At 50.9% G+C, this 15,823-nt stretch overlaps 3 protein-coding genes across 5 annotated transcripts in view; all 3 read right to left on the bottom strand.

Moving 5' to 3' along the window:
* Positions 1-733: 733 nt before the first annotated feature.
* Positions 734-2,211, bottom strand: Hoxa1 (homeobox A1). 2 transcript variants are annotated; one of them, XM_041640672.1, is made up of 2 exons: positions 1,551-2,211; positions 734-1,089 (listed from the first exon to the last, which is right to left on the bottom strand). In XM_041640672.1, exons 1-2 carry the CDS (start codon positions 2,209-2,211, stop codon positions 734-736), a joined length of 1,017 nt encoding a protein of 338 aa, XP_041496606.1. The 2 variants fall into 2 exon arrangements, with proteins under 2 accessions (XP_041496606.1, XP_041496607.1); XM_041640673.1 differs by lacking the exon at positions 734-1,089 and having other exon boundaries at positions 1,586-1,645; positions 1,849-2,211.
* A 4,366-nt stretch (positions 2,212-6,577) lies between these two features.
* Positions 6,578-8,601, bottom strand: Hoxa2 (homeobox A2). Its single transcript, XM_041640662.1, has 2 exons — positions 8,226-8,601; positions 6,578-7,585 (listed from the first exon to the last, which is right to left on the bottom strand). The coding sequence occupies exons 1-2, from the start codon at positions 8,599-8,601 to the stop codon at positions 6,843-6,845; spliced, it is 1,119 nt and encodes a 372-aa protein (XP_041496596.1). The 3' UTR covers positions 6,578-6,842.
* A 4,516-nt stretch (positions 8,602-13,117) lies between these two features.
* The window catches only part of Hoxa3 (homeobox A3), a 43,910-nt gene continuing 41,204 nt past the window's right edge, over positions 13,118-15,823 (bottom strand). For both annotated transcript variants that reach the window (XM_041640745.1, XM_041640746.1), the window contains one exon: positions 13,118-14,764. In XM_041640745.1, coding sequence (XP_041496679.1) covers positions 13,959-14,764 — 806 coding nt within the window. In that variant the 3' untranslated portion in view covers positions 13,118-13,958. The remainder of the gene's footprint in view (positions 14,765-15,823) is intronic.

The raw sequence follows: 15,823 nt of genomic DNA, 5'->3' as shown, positions 1-15,823 counted from the left end.
GGCACAGCAAAGGTTCTGAACTTTGGGCTTCGCACCTTCTTGACTCTGAAAGAACAAATTGAGGCTACCTTCTGAAGCATCTGGTTCTGTTTGAATGAGAGAGGCTTTTTTTTTTCCTTTTTCCATCCACAATCACACATAAACTACCAGTTTTGAGAGTTTGCCCACCCTGTTTGATATAGTGACGTACATGTTTCTAGAAAATCTGTATAAAGATAAATCTCTCAAGAGAAAGCATTTAGAACCAGCAAACTCACTCACACACAATGAGTTAATAAGGGGCGAGTTAATTGTGTAAACACACTCAGTGCACCTCTTCTGCATGAGCCTTCGGATACTCTCTTCTCTGCCTGCCCTATTAACAGAGAAGAGCAATCTACAGATAAAAGGTGAGATGACCACCTCCTGCAAACGTCTGCTGGCAAAAGGAACTGTCCACCAAAGGACATCTGAAAGGAACCACAGGTTGTGTGAAAAATCTCACAGCAGTGAGGAAGGAATGTAGGGGCCCACCGGAAACTGATGTGGGCACCCGATGTGAATTAAGGAGTTAACATCCAACCAAGTCTCCAGAATTATCTGAAACTACATTATCTTGGCCAGGAGCTCCCTGGATAGGACCAGAAAGGAAGAGAGAGACTGGAAAGAAAGTAAGATAAGCTAAGAATGTGCTTTGGGTAAGAAATCCCAGCCCAGAGAGAAGCCTGGATTGCGGAGGTGGGCAGAAGCGGCCTCAATGGGAGGTAGTCAGGGTGTCTGAGGTAGATGATGCCGGAGAAGGGGCGCAGGGCGAGGAGCTGGATTTCTCAGAAGATTCTTCAGCTTTCTCGTCGCTGCCAGGAGGAGTGGCCGGTGAGATGGGGAGGAGCCCCTCCTTCTCACGCTTCTTCTGCTTCATGCGGCGATTCTGGAACCAGATCTTCACCTGGGTCTCATTGAGCTGTAGGGATGCGGCTATCTCCACCCTGCGCGCTCGGGTCAGGTACTTGTTAAAGTGGAACTCCTTCTCCAGCTCCGTGAGCTGCTTGGTGGTGAAGTTGGTGCGCACTGCATTGGGCTGACCCACGTAGCCATACTCTCCAACTTTCCCTAGGGAAACAGAGAAAGAGAAGAAAAGGTAAAAATTCTTAAGCCCTTGTCCGATTGCCCCATGGGGCAATAGTCCGTTAACTGCTCAGCACAAACCCGGGTGGGAAGCGCCAGTGACGGATGATGTCTATGTAAAGTGTTAACCTGATGCCAACCATTAGCGTGGTCAGGCTCGTGATTAATGGAACCTGTAGATATTAACAGAACTCCTCCACCACCGACACCTCCCACCCCAACCAACACACATACACATTTCCTATCTCTAGACCACTTAAACCTCAGCCCCCCCCCCAAAGCCAGACCCAGAAACTCCTTTGCCCCAACACACCTGAGCACCCTATACCACACACTACAACTCCAGCCAACATTAGGGAGAGAAGCAAGAACCCAGCTTTTAAAAACATTAACTTTCCTAAGAAACTAAGCGCAGCTGGCCCCTTTCAAAACTAAGCAGAACTCACCTGTTTTGGGAGGGTTCCTTTTAACTTTCATCCAGTCAAAGGTCTGCGCTGGAGAAGGCGTCTCTGAAGCGGGGGAGCGGCAGGCTTCTTGGTGGCTGGCGTGGAGAGGGGATAAGGAGTTATTATACGAGGCCAGGGCCAGGTTCTGGTGCTCTTGTCCATAAGAGTGATGAATGTATTGAGGCGAGCCCACCGTGCCCCCAGCATAACCCTGGTGGTGGTGGTGATGCTGGACCATGGGAGATGAGAGATTTCCAGAGTAAACAGCGGGAGCGCACTGGGGGTACCCACCACTTACGTCTGCTTCCTGATTTAATCCATAGGGGCCATAAGGCGCACTGAAGTTCTGCGCGCCATAGCTTGGACCACAATTCGAGTGAGAGTAGGAAACTCCCAGGTTCCCAGAAGTCTGGTAAGTAGCCGGCTGGGGGTGGTGGTGATGGTGATGGTGGTGGTGGTGGTGGTGGTGGGGCGAGCTGATCTGCACCCCCCTGCCCACTAGGAAGCGGTCGTCGCCGCCGCAGCTGTTGGCACTGACCGCGCAGGATTGGAAAGTTGTAATCCCATGGTCAGAGGGGTAGGTTCGCGCAGAGCAGGTCCCGGAGTCGCCACTGCCAAGGATAGGGTATTCCAGGAAGGAGCTCATTCTTGCATTGTCCATCTGTCACTGAGTGACTGGGTCCTGCGAAGCCCTGGGTGACCGTGCCAACTTTCTCACTTCCTCCATGGGACCAGAGAAGAAAAATGATATGAATGTACAGTGCGCAAGAGGCGGGGCGGGAAGGCGGAGGGCCCAAGGGGAAGGACACGTGACTTTGTCAGCCAATGACTGAGCTGCCTGCGAAAGTTTACCGGCTGCGGCGGTGATGGATCACCGTTTCAGTGGCATTTAAATCCCCGGCGCTCCTCAGTCTAGGTGACGCGCGGTCGCCCCCCCAGGCAGCCCGGGCCGCGGCGGTCGCTGCGGCCGCTGCCAGAGCTGACTTGGAGCACTGGGGCCAAAGGGAGTAGAGATTGCCTTCTGCGCGTACTCGACTCTGCTCGCCTCCGCCTCCAGGATGTGGGGGATGGGAGGCGACCCTCCACGACCCTCTCCCCACCCAGCCCAGAAAGCTGAACTGGCAAGAGGTGAGAGGGGATGAGGCCTCCCGGCTCTCTTGAGGCGGGCATCGGTAAACAAGAGCTCTCCGCATGGTCGCAAGGACCCTGGCAGAGCCGGGAGCAAGCGGGGTGGGAAGGGTAGGAATCCAGAAGACGTCAGGGCAGTCATCCCGGTACGGCCGCCACCACCCAGCCCGGACTTGAGCCCGGAACCGCGGCGCCTAGAGCAAGGCTGCGTCACTGGCTCGCCAGCCACGGAATGTAGGGGGACGTGTGCAGAGGATTGTCTGGGAGGAACCAGGGTGGGCGTGCAGGGGACCAGAGAAAGAAAAGAAACTACTGTCCTCATCCTGTGGGTCTCAGAGTCATCTTCCTTGACTCCGAAGGGCCAATAGCGTGGCAACGGGAGCTTCTGTAATTCGACCCCAGAGGGCGGGAGGGGGCGGGGGTGGGGGAGCCTTTGGAACCTAGGTCTCTGGGAAAGGCCGGGTGCCTGCTCTCTTCTCTGCCTTCCACCTCCCTCGATTTCTTCCTTTTTCTCCTCCCCAGTCAGCTTTGTTCCTGGTAACCCTGCAGGATCCGGAGCAACACTGCTGCTTGAGTTTGAGGGTAGAAGGCAAAGGAAAAAGATGACGCTAGCAGACATGGCCGGCACGAGGGCCTAGCCTGAGTTGCAGGCCATCTGTCCGCTCTTAGAGACCCAGGAGCTTGCGCGCTCCTGCGTAGGCCTCAGAGGGCTGGATCCCAGCTCCCACAGTCTTCTGACCTCCCCTGACACATTTCTCTCTTTCAGGAGGGGCATGTTAGGAGTGGGAGAGCCTCGTCTTCCCACTGCCTCCTATTGCGTGGCTGAAGGGGGGAGGGGGAATGGTGAGGACTGGCAGGTGGGAGGGGCAGTGGACCGATGCCTGAGTGGATGGGACACTTTCCAACAGACTGTGTAGTTGCTTGTGTGAACCTTCAGGTTACTCCCCGGAGAGGCACGTGCAAATGCGAGCATCATCCCAGGACAGAGGTCCTGTTTTCCATCAACCTCATTCTACAGTGATGCTGATGGTGTCCATAATTGCTGTTTACTATTAGGTTTAATATCAGCCCTGGGCTTGGGGTAGAGGAAAGGCCAAACAGAGACAGAGATGAGAATGAACACATTCTTAAGTAGGAGAAAGTCAGTGGTCACCTAAGAAGTCTTGCACACAATTCTGCATGGCTTTTATTCTGACCATGCTTCTAGCCTTGCATTCAGACATGAAATTAACAGTGCAATTTATCTGTGAGTTTGGGGGGTTCCCTTCTCTAAAGTAAAAGAAAGTTTTGCGCAGAGGAGGCACTTTTTAAATGTGAGGTCACACTTCAGACTTCTGTGTTTTGTTCTTCACCCATAGAAGTCGCCTTCCCCACCCACCCACCCACCCCCAAACCTGGCCATCCTCAGGGAAACCTTAGTAGACCTTTGTCCTCGGTCTCCCTCAGTAGCAACCAAACATTTCCCCCAACCACTTATTTGGGGAGTGGTATTTCTCCGTGACCTTTGACTCACCCCATAGCATGGTTAAGGGGGAGCAAAGACTGAAAAGTTTCCCCTGCCCTTAGCTTCAGCTCCCGGGGACTCAAACCAGAAGAAAGCAAAGCAGACATCCCGGAGGAGGTTCTCTTGGGAGGGCAGTCCTCCAGCTGTGAGGAAAGAAGGGACTCCTGTGTGTCAGGAACAGGAAGTGAGAGGCTCAGCGCTCTGAGTGCCTAAGAGCTGCTATCCCAGCAGAAGGCCGACCATTCCTTCTCCCCCACGCCTCGGCCTCGTTCCTAGCCGACTGTGGGCCTCCTCACTCCGGTTTTGCATTAATCTTCTAGCTCCGGGAGGCTGGCCTCAAAGCTGCCCCAGGCCTCCGCTGGCCTCCTTGTGCTAGTTCTCGCTCCCTGCAACCCTCTCCCTCCACCTCGGTTCTCCTGGGCAACCTAGGTAGGGTATTTTCCTCGAGATCACAAACCTGCGCTGGGACCCGGCCCACAGACACCGGGGCTTCCACAGACCTTGCCCTTTTAACAGCGGGCTCGGCCTCTGGCGGCTGCCGGCTCATCTTTCCCAGGGAGGCTCACCAAGACAACTTCCCCCAGCCCGGATTCTTTCCCAGCCCCCGCCCAGGAGGATTCGGAAAGGCCACAGCGCAGGTTAAGAGACCTTTGGTCTTTTGAGCAAGGAAGCCAGCGACCCACGCAGGAATCGAGCTAAAGTCTCTTTAAATAGCCCCTAGGAGAGTGGGTGAAAGGCGAGCTTGGGCCATGAGAGAAATAATCCTCTGCAAGCCGCTTGCTTGGCTCCAAGTCCCTCTTTCAGGACTCTTCCACTGGAAAGAGAATGAGCAAGGAGGAGACAGACCTAGGCCCGGAGCTGTTCTTGGCATCCGCGGCTCAGCCAAGCTGTTGTTTTAAAAGAGCAATAAAAATGAATTATGACTGAACGCCTTCTAACTTAATGCTTTCGGACGGGGATCCCCGGCAAATACGTAAGAGGATTTTTATTTGTGCATGTGTTCCTGCAATTGATCTCTTTGATGACATTCTCATTCATAGAAAGCGTTTGATTTATGAGCTTAGGACGAATTTCATCCAGGAGCTGCACAGCCCTGCCACAGCCAGGACGCCCTGCTCTACTCTGTCGGAGCCTGGGGCTTGAACCTTCACAGTTCCCACACACCAAGAAGGCTGAGGAACTGGGGGAGTAGAGGGTGGAGAGAAGGCTAGGCAGCGACCCCCCCCCCAAGAATGATGGAGACTTCATTGTAACTCCCAAGCCTTTGCAGTTAAGAGCTGGGTTCTTAAACATCAATCAGCTTGCCCCACGCACATGTTGCTGCAGTTTCTCACGGTAAGTCATCAGAACAGAGCCCAGAAAAGAAAAAATAAATAAAAGTAGGGGCAGACAAAATAAGAGGGGGAAAAAACAGAACACCCCAATAACACACCCTAGATCACATTTTATTGATATTTCATTTAAAGTGCTCCTTCTCTGTCTAAGAAACTGGGTTAATTAATATTCTAAGGTGCAGAAACTCTCTGTTTTAAAATATCAATTTGCTAACTTGACTTCAAACTTTTAATGATTTATTATAAGCAAAGTTAACAGATCTAAGAATTAAATATCGGTGTGTGTGTGTTGTGGGGGCAAGAATCCTGGGATGACAGGAAAGAACCCTGCTGGCATGCATTTTCCAGCTAGTAACCACTGTTTTGTTTTATTTTGTTTTCCTCTGTCTTTTAGGTCTGTTTTGCCTGAACCCATCAACAACTGGGAGATTAATCAACCACACTGAAAATGGGGAGAGGAAAGGGAGGAGTTGGAATGTAGATGTTTGAAACAAATGTGTATAAATAAATGAATTTTTGATAACTTGGTTATTGACCTAGAGCCTGGTAGCTTGTTCAAGGAACTCCTCTTTACTCATCCTAGATCTGGGAGTTTCTGGAGGCACTTTCTTTCTCCACTTTCAAAAGCTTGGGCTGGGGCCAACTCAGGCAGCCCAGTCCTGTTTCTATTATTAATTTCTCTATGGCTTGAGTCTCAACACTGAAAACCAAATTCATTCCCTGGGGGGGGAGCCAAAAAAAAAAAAAAAACACTTGCCAGAAGCCTGGCCACCCTCTGGCTATCTTCTTTGTTGCTGTCTATTGCAGACTTTGAACATGCCACCCTAATAAAAAATATATTAAAATTGAAAAAGGTAAACTGACCAGACTTTTATTTACTATATTAGACTAAAAGAAGCAAAACGGAATCAGTATAAGCCTAGAGGGGAAGAAAAAATAAGAAAGCTACTTATAGCAAAGGAGAATTTATTCTACCAAAAATACGCATGACAATGCATCCGAATGTGATACAAAAATAAAAAGAAAGTGACAGGACAATTTATGGTCACTTTCTTGCAGGCCTCGTGTTCTGTTCTCAGGAAAATCACATAGAAGCTTGTTGGGTTCGGTGTAAAACAGCTAAAACTCCAACATAATTTGTAAGAGATGGCTTTAAAACCGAGTCAGGGGAGAACATTAAACAGAAAATCTTCAACATTTAAGAAAGTAGTGGGTGGGGAGATCAAGAAGAAAATAGAACAAAAATAAACTCCCGGAATGAAAGAAGGCAAAACCACCTGGTCAAAGGGGTTTTGTGTTAGGACGCTTTGTTTTGCTTTAATGTTCTTAGTAATTCAGATGCTGTAGGTCGATTGTGGTGAGTGTGTCTGTAAAAAAGTCAAAGCTGTCAGCTGAAATATCTACGGGACTGTCCAGGGAGCCTGGCAAGCTGGGCGACAGAGCATCTGAAAGCTGCAGGCAGGAATCTGTAGAGAAAACATTAAAGTCCTGCAAAGAGGGGACCTCGAGGGCCTCGGGACTGTCATTGTTCAGGCCAGCTCCACAGTTCTGGCCCATTGTTGACAAGCAGTTAGGAACAGTGGGTGACTGGTGCTGAAAATGTTTCAGATTTTTCTCATTGCTGGTTAAAGGCGAAACTGGGAAAGTTTGGGAGTCGCCATTGTGTCCATTGGGAGCCTGCTGTTGAGAGAGCGCGTTTTGCTGAAAAGTGTAACCTTCCCTCTCCAGAAGGGCCCCGGAGACGCTCAGGGCTTGCTCAAAGAGTGACTTCTCTTCCTCGTCCTCCTCCACTTTCTCTGAGTCCTCCAGGCTTTTAAATTTCCCTTCGCTGTTTTGGTTCTCCTTGCACTGAGTCTGCCTCTTGTGCTTCATCCTCCGGTTCTGAAACCACACTTTCACTTGTCTCTCAGTCAAATCCAGCAGCGCGGCGATTTCCACCCTCCGGGGTCTGCAAAGGTACTTGTTGAAATGAAATTCCTTTTCCAGCTCCAAAAGCTGAGTGTTGGTGTACGCAGTTCTCAGGCGCCTGGATCCCCCGCCGCTGCCATCAGCAGCGATTTCCAGGGATTCTGCGGAAAAGGAAACCAACAAGAGACACACGTACAGTTGAAGGTGGAGGGGTCTGAGCAGGGTTATTCCACTGGAGAATAAATACAGCAAGAAAGAGCAACTGCAACAAGATGGCCGCCCCTGGATGCGCTGCAGCTATTGTGCTGCCTTTCCTGGGAGCCCAGCCCGGAGAAGCCCAATCTCCTCCACCTCCAGCAAATCCTGACTGTGGCTCCCCCCAACCTCTTCATCCGGGAGCAAACTTTATATTAGCTACAACACAATTTATAATTAATGCATCAGCTGCTTAGCTGAGCAAGAGCGGTCTATCACTCTTCATTACTGTCAAAAAGCCAAACTCTAGGACAACTAGACAAGAGGAGGTCAGTTCCAACTCAAATAAATCATCCTACATTACACAAGTTAGAGAAAGTCCCCCCCCCTCCTCAAAATATATATGTCTTATTGTGGAGCTCAGAATCTATTTTCTTCTCCATCAAAACCACTACTGAGACCACAGGGGCAGGGTATCCGCCACCAGGCACCTCTCTCTCTCCCTCTTCCCTAGAAGCCCATGGTCCCCTCCCCCATAACCGCTCTCAGGGAAGCCCGCTGGGGGACGAGGGTCCCCGGGACGTTGGGCCAACTCTCGGGACTGACCTTTGTGGCCGAGGCAGGCAGGGCCCGTGGAGGCGGCAGTGGCGGGCGGCAGCGCGGTTTTCTTGGCCGCCTTCTTCTCCTTCATCCAGGGGTACTCTGGCGGCTGCAGGGCGCCGGCGGGCACCGGACTGCCGCGACTGCCCGCGGGGCTCGATTTGGGGCGGCCGCCAGCGCCGTGGCGAGGGTGACTGCCCGGGTTCAGGCTGGGAATGGTCTGCTCAAAAGGAGGAGGAATCAGTGTCGAGTGTGAAAGCGTCGAGGTCTTGATTGATGAACTTTGAAATGTATCAGCGACAGGGGGAAAAGATGTCAGGCACTCAGCGAGCGACGGCTGGCTATTGATAAAACCAATCTCTCGCTCAAATTCGTAATTCATGGCCTTCTCCTTGGAGCCCCCTCGGAGAAAAAGTTCCCTCTTTTGGAGGGGCTTTGGGGGGGCAAGGCCCAAGAAAAAGGCGAGCGCAGACGAAAAAAAAATCTATCATAGAAGATCGCTGCTGGGGTGTTTTTTTTCTAATTCACTGATTACAGCCGTATGGGGACCGCGCTACTATTAAACTATTGAATTCATGGAGACAAGGTTGAAATTGGACCGAATTGGCTGTCACATGATTGCTTCTGCCCAATGACAATTTGGGCTTTAATCAAAAGAAGCCACTGTCTGTTTGATTGATCCAAAAAAGTCAGAAAGGAACGCCTCATTGGGGGCCATCGAGGCTTTATTTACACTTTTTTCAGGGCAAAAATACATATATGTGGGTGTGGATGGGAATGCCCCGGAGTGCGTGGGGGCGAGAGTGTCTGTTCGCCTCCTGATCTGCAAGATCTAGTGTGCTCCCTGGAGTGTGTGTGAGTGTGTGCCTGTGAGCCCTGCTGCCGGTCCCGCCAGCGACTGCCCTCTGCCTCCCCCGCACACTCCGCGCATTGTTTGGGACTGTCGGGAAGACGCCTCGCACCTCACAAATCATTTAAGCACCTCAGCCTGACGCCTGCAGTCATTAACAAAGTAATCCATTAATCTTCAAAGTTTTGACACCCGAGGGCCTTGCATCCCAGCCACATAAGTTCTGCTAAGGCAAGAGAAAAGAGCAGAGGGACAGAGGGAGAGAGAGAGGAGAGAGAGAGGGAGAGAGAGGAGAGAGAGAGAGAGAGAGAGAGAGAGAGAAGGGAGGAGGAGAGAGAAGATGAGAAGATATTGGGGGTTTCCCTTTTCTTTTTCTCCTCCTCTACTTTCCCTAAAATCAGTTCCTGGATTTCAGAACCTATTCATATATTCATATTTTCTCTCTCTCTCTTTCTCTCTTTCTCTCTCCTGTCTTTTTCTCTCCCTCTTTCTCCCCTCCCTCTACTATCCTTTCCTTTCCACTTTTTCCTCTCTCCTTTGCCCATTCCACTCTACCCTGTCTGCCTCTCCTCCCTCGCTGCCCTCGCCTCCTCTCAATGTCCAGTCTGGGATATGCGCCCCCCGGCCCATTGTTAGCAGGCTTTTCCACGGCAGCTTTGCATCTGGCTCCTGCGGGCAGCGGAAAAAGAGAGGCGGCTCTCGAAGCTTGCCGATCTTCCTACACCATCAACTTCTCAGGAGTGGCTGGAGAAAGATAGATGCATGTGCCAAGAGAGACAACAGCCCCAGGTCCTTATGTCCAAATCCCCGTGGCCTGGGCGGCGGCCAGCCAAAGAAATGCCGCCCCGAGCAGGCTCGTGCGGCTCCTGGCACACTGGGTTTCATACCCTTAGGGCTCGGGCGCGGTGAGTATTTCGGATTTCCAGGAAGACTGCTGGAACTTATCAGCAGGGAGGGCGAGGACTCTTGTTCCTCGCTCCCTTTTTCCCTCTTACTCTTCTTCGAGTACTTGTCGCTCTGTTTGGGGACTGGTTGGTTCAGAAGCAGCGAGCGTTTCTTGGCAGCCTGAATTGCCTCCCACACCTTCCTGCTCTTGGACACCAGGGAGATTTGCACCCTGGTCCTCTTGTGGGAAACAGCACTGCGGAGGAGAGGGCGACTCAAGGAGGAGATACATCGCTTCAACTTCTCCTTCATTCTCTTTCCTCCAGTTCTGAGACAGGACTTCAGACTAAGGGCTGGACAGTGCTGAGGATTCAAAAGATAACACCTTTAGGAACCAAGCAAGAACTTAAAAGAAAAAAAAAATCACCAAAACTAAGAGAGAGAGAGAGAGAGAGAGAGAGAGAGAGAGAGAGAGAGAGAAATCTGATGAAGGTATCTTCTCTCCCACAAACCCTAAGGATGGCGAGGCGATTCGGGTTTTTTTTTTTTCCTTCTTTTTTTCTTCCTTTGAAATGGACCAAGTGATCAGAGTGCCCCAGGCCGGCAGGCATCAGTGGCAGGAAAATAAATCATTCTGATGGCCAAGGAGAGAGAGGTTGGTGGGGGAGAAAATTCTATGCAGAAAATGAGAAAGGGCCAACCAAGGAACAAGGACAGAACTCCATTTCTGAGGCCAGCATCTAAGGGGTTTGGGTTGGAAATGAGCTATAAAGTGGTCTCCAACCTTGACCAACTCAGAGCATTGCCTTGCAGATAGAGATGCTAGTTTGGAAAATGTAAGGTTTTGCAGTTTTCTTGCTTTTATTCCAAACAAAGGTCTGAAGGAAGTCTGGGTGCGATCAATCTTGCTCACCCAAAGCCTTGACAGCTTCTGGCCCTTAAGAACACATTTCAGCTTCAAGCTTTTTCCAAGCTCAAATGTGGCCGAGCAAAGAGGAGAGCAGGAAACGCAAGTAAACAAGGAGATTTTGTCTTTTTAAAAATTGGTTTGGGGAAGGAGAGAGGATTCTAAGGTGCTTTGCGATTGGGGGGGGGTGGCTTTGGACATTTGCTTTTACCCGAAAGTGTGGAGGGACAGGGAAGGAAAGTTAGATAGCTTGACTGCCCATACCATTGGGCTTTGTCAGGCTGCGTGGGTGAGAGCATTTTGCTTCTCTCAGCTGCTAATTCAAAAGCCATCTGGAAGAACACTCTTTTCTGAGACAGTCCAACGTTCAGATCTTCCCCCAATCCATTACTTTAACTCTGGAGATATTTTAATAAAGATTTCTTTTTAATATCCAGGAAGCTGAGGGCTTGATGTATTTTTTTCTTTGAAAACCAAAATGAATGCCTTAGCTGGCAAGATATGGGAAACAGTGTTAGAATTTCCTTGTAATATCTCTGCCCTGAGGAATGAAGGAAGACCCCAAACCATTCTTGCCTTAAAGGGAAGATTTTAGGAGTTGGGTTCAAGTGCTGACATCTCAAAGATTTTCAGGTGGAGACCCCACATGCGCCTCTTCCCCTTGATGCTGGCCCTTATTTTCCCAGGTAATTTTCTGCATGTTTCTGAACGGTTTACATAAAAAGACTACTGTATCCGCCCGGCATCAACAGCCAAAAAGCCCTCACCAAGACTGGTTTTCCAGCCTCTGCATTTCTGATGTCTGCATGTTATTTCGGTAATGAGGTTGGGGTGAGGGAACCAAGTCCACTTCCCAACAGGCCAAAATCTTTGAAAAGAAAACGTGAATCAAGCGGGGAGGATGGATGTGGGAGAAGCTCCTGCGGCATGAGACTCGCAGCTTTCTGTAGCGGCCAGGTTTTGTATCCTCCGAGATTTTTCTTTTTCCTAAAACGTGAAAAGAGTCCCTAGAAGCTGTTCTCTGAGGCTCCGCAGAAATGACTCCAGCGTGTCTTTTAAGGATTTTCTTGGGGTGCTGGGGTAGTGGGTGGGTGGGTGGAGGCCACGATGTTAGACATTTGAGGTTGCAAACAAAATGGCGACATTTCCCACTTCTGCCTCTGAAAGATACAATCCAAGGAGGATGGGGGCTCAGTTCCTCCCAATTCTCAGGCACAGGCCTTTCACCTCCAGTTTTGATAATGGGGTGCAGCTCTGAGGCTTGCATTTTCTGAATTTGGTTCTTGGATTGCTAATTATTTACCTTGAAGATGGAAATATTTTCCTTTTCCTGTGTCTGCCTTTGACTCTGCCGGCCAGTCAGCCTGCATCCTACCTTAAATCCAAACGTGGAAATGTAATATTAAGCTTGTGTAGAAGCAAATGAAAGAAGCACTTGTACAACTGCATTTTTATTAGAAAGATACCAATCTCCTTTCTCTCTCCTCCTCCCCCTGGGGCCATAAAAAGAGAGGAAATAAATCCACAGAATGGCAAAGGCTGAATTCCGGGAGGAAGTTGATGCTGAGATTCACGGAAGGGATTCCTTCCAGTCCAAGGAAGGCCTAGAGAGACTCTGGAGCTCAGTTCTTTTGCTGGAGACCCGAGAGAGCACCGGTCTCTTTGGAGCTGAATTTAGGAGACAATTTTTTCTATCTCTCTTCCTTCTCCAGAAGCGATAATGAACCACAAAGCATCCTCGATGGAGATCTGGAATGCGATCGCTTATGGGAAGAGCTCAAGACCTGTGTAGTTCCCAAGGATGAGGCTTTGGCGGCTGGGATTTCGGGGCGGGTGGGGGGGGGTGGAGAAGAAGAGCTCCGGGTTCTCGGGGCGCATCGCCCCGCACCTGTGCGCCCCCCGCCGCGCCTCCGGCCGGCTTCCTTTGTTTCTTCCACGCCACCAGGCACTTCGCAGTCAGGCGCCCTTCGCCTGCTTGGGCGGCAGCTGGGAACCAGGCAACCCAGCGGACCCGGAGCACTGCATTTCCCGAGCTGAGGCAGCCTCCAGAAACCGCGGCCTCTTTCTCCGGAACTCGCCGAGCTTCCAGGCGACACACGCCGGGCCAGGCCACACGCTGGAGTCGCGGTGCTGCGGCAGCTGCTCTACTCTGCCTGTATTCGACACCGAGCCCTGTCTTCAGCCAAAGAACCCCCTTTGACACGGATCTTAATCAGAATAAAAACTTTATTTTTTATTTGTGTTTTGTTTCTCAGAATGTGAGCAGCAAGGAATGTAAAACTCTCAAAACAAATCTAGCACTTTTAGCGTTTAGTTCTGCCGGATGTCTCAAACCTAAACCACTGTTTTCAAACGCTGGGTCTTCTCTGTTCTTATTGCATCGCTACGGTCTTTATAAAGGAATTTTATTTCCCTTTCAAATAAATTTTATATGTATGCCAATACACCATTGAACAAAAGGCTCAAGAAACCTTCTGAACAATCAGGGTACAGAATTTCTTTAATATAAATACGAACGGATGGGGATAAATAATATTTAAAACTTAGACTATTCAATGCTTGCAAAAAATATAAATAAATCTGACTGTTCACAAGCATACACACACGGAAAGACGTACACTTAGTCATCTTTGCACAGGAAGTCCCTGTTTCAAAGCGCCTTTGATTTCTTTTTCTCGCTCATTACAAGAAGTGCAATTTTAAAAACTAAAACTTAAAAAAAAAATAAACGTAATTGCTTCCTCTCGGGAGCCATAACGTACAAACAAATTCACATTGAAAACTCAACTAGCAAGTTTGTTCATATACCCTGTTTCTTATCAAAGAGTAGAGAGAAGGTTAGGGGTGTAGAGCCAGAGCCGGGGCTGGGCGGTGGGGGGTGTAAATGTCACTACTGATACAGCCTTTCCAGCAACCAAGATTGCTACGTCACATAAACCATAAAAAAGCATTACCAAAGAAAACAAAATGAGGGAGGGGTGCAGAGAAGAAAAGGGAGAGGCAGTAAGAACATAAAACAAAACAAAATTTTAAAAAGGAAAAAGAACCAAAGAAGGTGGGGAGGGCAACTCTCCTGGCACGCAGCCCGAGCCCATCATCACAGGTGGGTGAGTTTGGGCGCTTCCTGAATTCTTCCCTGAGAAGGATGGTGGGCAGTAAGGTCCGTGTAGGTGGGGTGCGGCTCCCCAGGCCCCGGCCCATGGTGGTGACCGCTGCCCAGCGGCCCAGTGCCCCCGTAGTCCATGGCAGCCGAGGTGGTGTGGGGGAGGTGGGTTAGGCCAAAGAGTGCTGGCCCGGAGTTGCTCATGGGCTCCACATAGCTGCCCCCCACGAAGACGGGGCTTCCCTGTAAGTGTGGGGTCCCATAGCTGCCGTTACCCTGCAGGCTGTGAGCATGCGGGTCATAGTCAGGGGTGCCCCCTGCGCCTGACCCCGCCGCTGCGTAGCGCTTCTGTGGGGGAGGAGGGGGAGCGCAGTTGGGCAAGGGAGCGGGGTAGGAGGCAGGAGGCAACCCATAGGCGCCTTGGGGGGGCTTGGAGAAGGGAGGGGGTGACTGGGGCTCATAAGGGACACTGTTGACCAGCGAATGCATAGAGTTCAGATAACCTCCTGCACCGGGAGGCACGGGACTGCGACTTGGGGACTGGCCCCCAGACGAGGTCAGCATGCCCTTGCCCTTCTGGTCCTTCTTGTACTTCATTCGGCGGTTCTGGAACCAGATCTTGATCTGGCGCTCGGTGAGGTTCAGCAGGTTGGCCATTTCCACTCGGCGGGGCCGGCAAAGGTAGCGGTTGAAGTGGAACTCCTTCTCCAGCTCAACCAGCTGCGCGCTCGTGTACGCCGTGCGCGCGCGCTTGGACGAAGCTTGCCCAGGCGGGCTCTTGTCACCAGCGCAGCTCTCCCCTGCGGGGACACAGAAAGGAAGAGTGGTGTCAGGGGCTGCTGGCAACCCCGCCCAGCTCCCCAGCCCTAGCCTAGCCCCTCTTTTCTTCACCCCACTGAAGCCCCTGTCCTCCACCAGAGAGAAGCAGGACCCTTGGTGTGCAGAAACAGCCCAGTTAGCCTGCCCTTCCTTCCGCTAAGGAGCCTAAGGAGTGAGCGAATCCTGGGCTTCAAGGGGAGGACAGAGCGGCAGAGCCTCCTGCTTGCCTTTCTGGCCTGCACTTCCTCTCTAACCTTTTACTTGTTTGGCTGATTTACTGGCCTATCCGACTATAAGCTTCCTGTGGGCAGGTGTCTCTATCTTCGTTCCTTCAGTCGCTGAAATGTGAGAGACCTAGTGTATGCATGAAGGCCTTTCATCCTCCCCGAGTGACTGAGTGATCAGCCATTAGCTTCAACTAACCAATTCTAGAATCTACCATCCCTAAGGTCAAACTGGAAGGCCTTCTCTGACCCAAGGAGAGCAGAGCTCACTGAAGCTCTCTAGTCCCGGGAGAGAGGCCCTTGAGGAGTACTGGTTATTAGGGCTCTCGAAGTCATGAAGCAGGCTGCTCAATTTGGCCCTTGGTGCCTCTTGTCTTCCTTGACTCCCCAAATACCGGCTCTGGATGTTCCAGATACCCAGGCTCAGGAGAGAGCAATGGAAACTGGAGAGGGAGGGGCCAAGGTAACCAAAGGACCGGGAAGCCCAGGGCCTTGAGGCTGAGGCTCTATAGGAGTCCAGTTCCCAAAGCCTCATGTGGTTCCCATTAGGAAGATAAGCTGAATCCCCTCCCCCAGGAGATGCCCGGCTGCCTCCTTCATTGTACTGAGACTGAGCAAGGCCTGCCCAGAGCTAAGGCAGCCACTCCATCTGCTGCAGCAAACACTGGCTTTGATTATAGACAAAGCATTGATTCTGACTTGGGTGATGATTAGGCCTGCTTTTATTCTGCCACATCTCTGTATGGGAGGATGCCACTGTTTGCTTAGAAAAGAGGAGCTTTTGCCTAGAGAGACAGAGGCCCTCCGGATGGTTCT

The sequence above is a fragment of the Microtus oregoni genome, unplaced genomic scaffold (assembly GCF_018167655.1).
Source record: "Microtus oregoni isolate MIOR12 unplaced genomic scaffold, Mior012 000064F_ref0000363, whole genome shotgun sequence".
NCBI classification, from domain to species: Eukaryota; Metazoa; Chordata; class Mammalia; order Rodentia; family Cricetidae; genus Microtus; species Microtus oregoni.
The sequence above is the reverse complement of the archived record's forward strand: the minus strand, read 5'-3'. Positions and strand labels throughout refer to the sequence as shown.

Coding starts and splice junctions, on each gene's coding strand:
- Hoxa1 (XM_041640672.1), bottom strand. CDS start 2,211: ATGGACAATGCAAGAATGAGCTCCTTCCTGGAATACCCTATCCTTGGC. Junction 1,090..1,550: donor AAGGAACCCTCCCAAAACAG/GTGAGTTCTGCT, acceptor CTGTTTCCCTAG/GGAAAGTTGGAGAGTATGGC.
- Hoxa2 (XM_041640662.1), bottom strand. CDS start 8,601: ATGAATTACGAATTTGAGCGAGAGATTGGTTTTATCAATAGCCAGCCG. Junction 7,586..8,225: donor TGCCTGCCTCGGCCACAAAG/GTCAGTCCCGAG, acceptor CCTTTTCCGCAG/AATCCCTGGAAATCGCTGCT.